The sequence below is a fragment of the Trichinella spiralis genome (assembly GCF_000181795.1).
Source record: "Trichinella spiralis strain ISS 195 chromosome Unknown Scfld4, whole genome shotgun sequence".
NCBI classification, from domain to species: domain Eukaryota; kingdom Metazoa; phylum Nematoda; class Enoplea; order Trichinellida; family Trichinellidae; genus Trichinella; species Trichinella spiralis.
In genome coordinates, this window is record NW_003526943.1 from 9399224 (window position 1) to 9405326 (window position 6103).

At 35.7% G+C, this 6103-nt stretch overlaps 1 protein-coding gene across 1 annotated transcript; it reads left to right on the forward strand.

The window, feature by feature from the left end:
* Window positions 1-86: 86 nt before the first annotated feature.
* Window positions 87-3851, forward strand: Tsp_02322 (hypothetical protein). Its single transcript, XM_003378079.1, has 3 exons — window positions 87-622; window positions 1014-2388; window positions 2463-3851. Exons 1-3 carry the CDS (start codon window positions 87-89, stop codon window positions 3849-3851), a joined length of 3300 nt encoding a protein of 1099 aa, XP_003378127.1.
* The last annotated feature ends 2252 nt before the right edge of the window (window positions 3852-6103 follow it).

The following is a 6103-nucleotide window of genomic DNA, read 5'->3' on the forward strand; positions in this document are numbered from 1 at the left end:
TGCTCCCGTCGAGCATTTCTAAGCTGGAAATTGGCACTGAGTGAAAAAGTGTGTTGGTTTCGGCTGCGGGACGATTTTGGAAAAAAATGCTCGTGTTTAGAAAGGATGTAGTATTCAGCATCGAACGTGAGCGAAATTTTTGGGATTCATTTTTCATTACCCACCTGTCTAGCGAGGACTACCGCATAGCACATACGTGTGCAACGTTTTTCCTGAAACCATATCTAAATGAGAGAGGCTTGGAATTTTTGGAATTAGCTCGATTGAGACTGTTACCACCAACCAATTATGTGGAGTTGCAGAATACTGACTGTTCAGAAATTTGTTCTGTAATTCTTCCTAAGCAGACATTGTCGCACTCGTCGTCGACTCAACGTGCGCGACAATTTTTTCTTTTAACGTTGAACACTGCACTTCGTCGCAGCAGTCGTCAGTTGCAGCTTCAAGTTATAGAAAGTAATGCTATTGAATTGGCCAATATTATAAGGGAAAATGATCCAGAAATTGGAATAATTGCATTTGACATTTTTTGTCGTTACGAGGCGTACATAAGCATACTGACAAAGCGACAAAAAACAAAACTGGTATTTGAATATTTGAAAAGCAATGTAAAAATTTCAAGGTAAGTGAATTATATTAACCGATAGAGTGAAATTATTTTAAAAAGTATAATTTAATTCGACACGATTGACAAATGGTTTCAGTTTTAAGCCTTACTCATATTTTGCAAAAAAATTCAGTTAATCATGAATTTGTGTAAAATTATTTTTATGAATTAATTATACGTTTTTACAGCGTAACTTTTATGATTAATTTTTAAAGCTTTTTCTGAAATAAGTATGAAAGGTTTGGATGCTTTGCGCGAGGTAAAATTTAACACAGTAAGATGATGATTTTCAAGTACAATTAATAGAGCCTGAGTAAAGGTTAAATTTTATTTTATCACTTGTTATTCGTTGTTTTATTTTCAAATTATTTTATAGTTGAAAATTTAATTGTGTTTTTTATCTTAGTTCTTGGTTTCGTCATACTGTAAAGGATGCTTTGGCAAAATATTTTCAACATAGCGAATTGATTATTAAGTTAAATTTTGCTGATTTTTGCATAAGCCAGATTTTTCCTGGTGCATGTTTTCAACGAACAATTACTGCACTGAAAATTTTGATCATGCTTCTTCAGCTCGATTCGAATATACTGTGTGAATGGGATTCGCGTATTAGTAAAGGTGATACAAAAATGAGTAGCCGCTTGTACATGATCCAGAATATTTGTTTACATTATTACAATACTGTTGAACAAGATTGCCAGATTGTTTTGGATAAAATTTTTTCAATCTCTAACAACTATTTGAAATCGGTTGGAAAGAGTTTGCATGATATTTTTTCAAATCCCGGCAGTTACGATTGCAATTATGCACTAACCGATTTGTCTTTTACGACGAGCATTCAATGTCAGCTGCAGCTACTTAAATATTTTCCCGACAAAACAGTTACAATGTCGACTTTAGAATATTTGGATGAGATGCTTTCGCAAGCTTTGGAACATCAAACTATACCGCCATGGTCACTGATTGGTCCGATATTTATGAGCGAGTGTTGCAGCGCGGATCTTATAAATTTGTCTGTCGGTTTTAGTAAACAGTTGTTGCATAAATTATTGGAATTTTTGAAATTGCACCTCAACTATGTGAAAAATCAAAAATTCAGCTTCTGTCCGCCGTTGTTTGTCGATCTCGACTCGTTTGAAATGGTCAATTCGACCAGAACGCCGATGGCGTCGTTCAAAATTTGCTTGTTGAATTTGTTGCATGGGTGCAATTTGCTCAGAAAATTGTGCACTGCCGGCGAATATCAGGACGTTGAACAAGCAGTGCTATTTTTGGTCGACCTGCTGATGTCGGTATCGTCGTGCGTATTGTTGGACAAATGCAGCACCTGCTTGCGCAATGTATTGCGAGATCAGACCACTTGGATCATTTCCGATTTGTACGAAAAAGCGATATATTTCAGTTTGAATTGTTTCGACAGCGATTCAATGATCGAAATCCGATACAGACGTTTGCCGATAATTGTGAAAGTGTTCTCATCGTTCGAATGTTTGTCAATCAATATGGATTTGGAAAATCGCATCATCCGATTGTGCACATCTTCACCGCTGGCTGCTGTACGGTCGCTTTTGGCGTTGACGTCGAATTTAAACAATTTTCTGTGTAGTACAAAAAATTTGAAAATTTTCTTCGAAATGTTTATTATTCAAAATTTTTCCTCTTCACAATGGTTGTTACGTCAGGCATCGGCGAAGCTTGCGATGCGACTGATAAAACAAGTGTTCATATGCAACGCCGACAGTTTTATTCCATTGGGCCAGATGCCTTTTTCTCACTTTATGGTGAAAATATTTTATGCAAATTTGGCATATTGAAAAATAGTTCAATTGATTGATTGATTAATTGAAATTTTCAGACACGATTCAATGAAATGTGGATCATTTGTTTGAACGCACTGGAAATGATCGCCGTGCAAGAATATTCATTCCTTTCCGCCTATCCAGTGTTATTGGTATTGCAGCATTTGTCGTTCGATTTTCCTGGTTTCATCAAGAACAAGCTGTCGTTTCCATTGAAGCGACTCTGCCAGCATATGCTTCAGTTGACGTTCACTTGTCCCAGCATGATGGTGCGCCGTATGGCGGCCGGTATTGTGGTGAAATTGCTCACCAAAGAGACGGCCGCTTCGTTGAAAATATCTCTACAAAGCCTGGTGCGGCAGACCAAGTGGACGAACAACAATCGAGACGGCATGAACCATGTGTTGGGATTGATCGACGAAAAGTTTTCTTTCCCTTCATCTACTGGTGATGATCTGTATCCAGTGGAGCGGACGAAGAGACTCCGCTGGAATCGAATGACCACCAGTGACCGGTGCGTCACATTGTCCCAGTGGATCAATCGGCCGTGGACAATACCGAACGATTTGTCCATGTTCGTATCGTTGTTGAAGAAAAACTGTCTGGGCCGTTATGGCAGTTCGGCCAGGGCGTTGGCTTTGGTACTCTTGTCGGATGTCTACGTCTCATGGAAAGAGCCAATAGAGGGACTGGACGACACGGTCTGGTACAACTGTTTGATTGGATTGGCTTATCGAAAGGGTGACGTCAGCGGGCGCCTTGCCGCATCCACCAGCTTGGTTCGTTGCGGTGAACTGATGGTCGAGAAGTTGGATATGGTGAAACGAAGTCACCTGCTGCTGACAATGTTGCGCCTTTTCGAAGACGAATCGACCGAAGTGCGCAGTTGCATGGTGCAAGTGTTGGACATTTTCGACCATCTGAAGGGCGGTAACAAAATTGGCAAAGAGCCGGCGACCATATTTGCCGACTACATTGTCAAGTGGCATTTCAACGAAGTTCTACTGTACGAATTGGTCGACTTGTTGTTCACTTTTCCCAATGGGATGGTGGAAACCGGCGACAGCAACATCATACGACAGCAAAACAGCGACACATACCGTGAACGGTATATGGTATTGTGCCAGTATTATCGGATGTTGGACTTGTTGTGCGAAACTGATTTGGCACGGGTGAGGGATGCGATTTGTCGTAAAATTGACAAAAATTGGAGAGATGCGGCCATCTGTTTGCAGTGCACTTTCACCGACTGGGTGGTCAGCTATGAGCACACTGCCGAGCCTGTATCGGAACGATTTTTCCTCATGTTGGCCAGATTCAGCTTCTGTGTGCTGCTTATCACTCGATGCAACTACAACCACTGCTTTACAAACTTTCTCAACTTTGTCAAAGTGCCTATATCCGAAGTTTCGACCAACTGGTTGTTCAACGTGCCATATTTTTGATTCCATCATTACAATTACTGCATTTGTCTGTTGCAGTTATTACATCATACACAACATATATATATGTGTGTGTGTGTGTTTAATTTTATTTATTTGTTTGTTTGTTTGTTTATTCATTCATTTGTTTATTTTGCTAGTTGAATTATGCTCATGAAGTTCAAGTTATTGTGAACTTCAATATAGTAATTGTAATTTGTTTTCATATATATTTTTTATTTTTGAATAAGTATTGGCTAATATTTTGACGTAAAGTGATGACGACAATGTTGAGAAAAAACATTTTTTTGTTATTCAACATTGAAGATATGAATGTTTAAAAAGTTAATTAATCCATCAAAAAATACTATGCTAAATTAAAGAGAAAAAAAATAATTTGAATAAGATCAATTTAATCAATCGCTTGAAAAATGTAATTTTTTTCATAATTAAACTGCAATTGTCCGCTTGTTATTGCTTATTATGAATAACAACAATTGTCAAAATTTGCTCATCTGTTGTATGACAATTTATTGAATCATTACCTAATTATGAAATTTGAAATTAAAAGTTTCGTAAAAAGTAATTTTTCACTTGAAAAACTTATCCTTTATTTATTCTAGTGAAATAACATAAACATGTTTTTGTCTATCTTTAAGCCGGTGAATGAAAAGTCTATTGATTAGTTAGTTTTATGAATAATGAGATGAAACTGTAAACCTAATAAGTTAAACATTTTTTAATTAAAAAGCAACATCAAAATCAATATAAATACCTGACATTTATCATTATCATTATTATTATGCATATATACAGTTATACATTTGTGCATATACAACTTTAAAAATTCATGCGTTTCTTTGCGATAACTTGTTCTTACTATTGGAGCTTTATCAATAAATTGCCAACAACTTATAAACGTATATATATAATTACTATCAAACGAAACTTAACTTACTACAATCTATCCAATACAGATTAGCCATGGGAGATTTTATAAAATCTACTTGCTTTGTAATTAGCTTATTTAAACAACAATGTATTGAATGTAACTAAAAAACACTGCCATTTTAAATAAATAAATAAATAAAACAACAACTATTTATTTTAATGTAAAATTTAAACTTATTGTCAATTAAATCTTACAGTAAAACAAATATTATTAATGCAAAAACCTTAAAATAAGTGAATGGAGTTTTTTTTCAAGAATCATTTCATCAGTCATTTTAATTTGCTATCTTTTTTTTCTGACGACTTCATATTATTGTTAAATATAAAAAAAGGTTGTCTGCAAATATAAGGATCAAATACGAGTAATGAGCAATTGAAACTTAACTGCTTCTGCTAAATATTCGATCTGTTTACCGGTTACATTACAGAGTGACAGAAAATTGAAATACACGCAACGAATCAGACTTAAGAAAAGGACAAGAAGCTGCTGCTATTATTTAAAAAGAAAAACTAACAGCCTCAGCTTTCACACACTTCGATTCACTTCTGCTTATCAACTATAGCAACGCCGTTAAAGAGGCTCCGCAAGATAATTCTTTTTCATTTCATCCATCACATACGTATACATATATATATATATGTATACATGCGCGTGTGTGTGCGTGTATTCCTTGACCCTACAGGTCAGGTGTAAAATCAATCAATATTATGGAATAAGAAGGATCTTCTTAATTTCATTTCAACTTATTGTCGATCTATACAAGCGCAAAATTAATTACTTTCACCACTATTTCAATGATCTTCAAAGTGAGAATTCTATTCAGCCGTATAAATTGGTTTCATTTCCACTTTCCATATTCGCTGCCGTCGTCAACGTAACTTGGAAATAAATGGAAATCAGCATATTAACATATCTGCGTTCCATTTTGAAGCTGAGGCTTTGGTAAATTTTGTTGCAGATGATGTTGCCATTTTTGATTTGATTTCTTTTGCGTATTATCGCTTGAGAAAACAACTAGTGCAACGGTTTTTGAAAAAAAAGAAAGCATGTGAATAATTTTTACTGATGGACGACATAAGCATGATAGGCTCTTGGAATGTTTCATCGTTGAGAATTAAAATTCTGCTAAACTCTGACAAATTGAAGTATTCAAACGAAGCTACGGTAAGCTGGATATTATTGACTTTGGGTTTGGTGAATTTTTTTTTGCAATTTTTCCCTCTTTATTGGCAATTTTATTAAGCAAAAAACTTTCGCTGTACCAATCCAATGAATATGTTCGGGTTTGTTATTTTTTGCATACACCGATTTACAATTATCGGCG

What these genes read in the sequence shown, in the direction of transcription:
- Tsp_02322 (XM_003378079.1), top strand. Translation starts at nt 87, where the DNA reads ATGCTCGTGTTTAGAAAGGATGTAGTATTCAGCATCGAACGTGAGCGA. An exon ending in AGCAATGTAAAAATTTCAAG is followed by an intron (nt 623 to 1,013) that starts GTAAGTGAATTA and finishes TTTTTATCTTAG; the next exon opens with TTCTTGGTTTCGTCATACTG. An exon ending in TGCCTTTTTCTCACTTTATG is followed by an intron (nt 2,389 to 2,462) that starts GTGAAAATATTT and finishes TGAAATTTTCAG; the next exon opens with ACACGATTCAATGAAATGTG.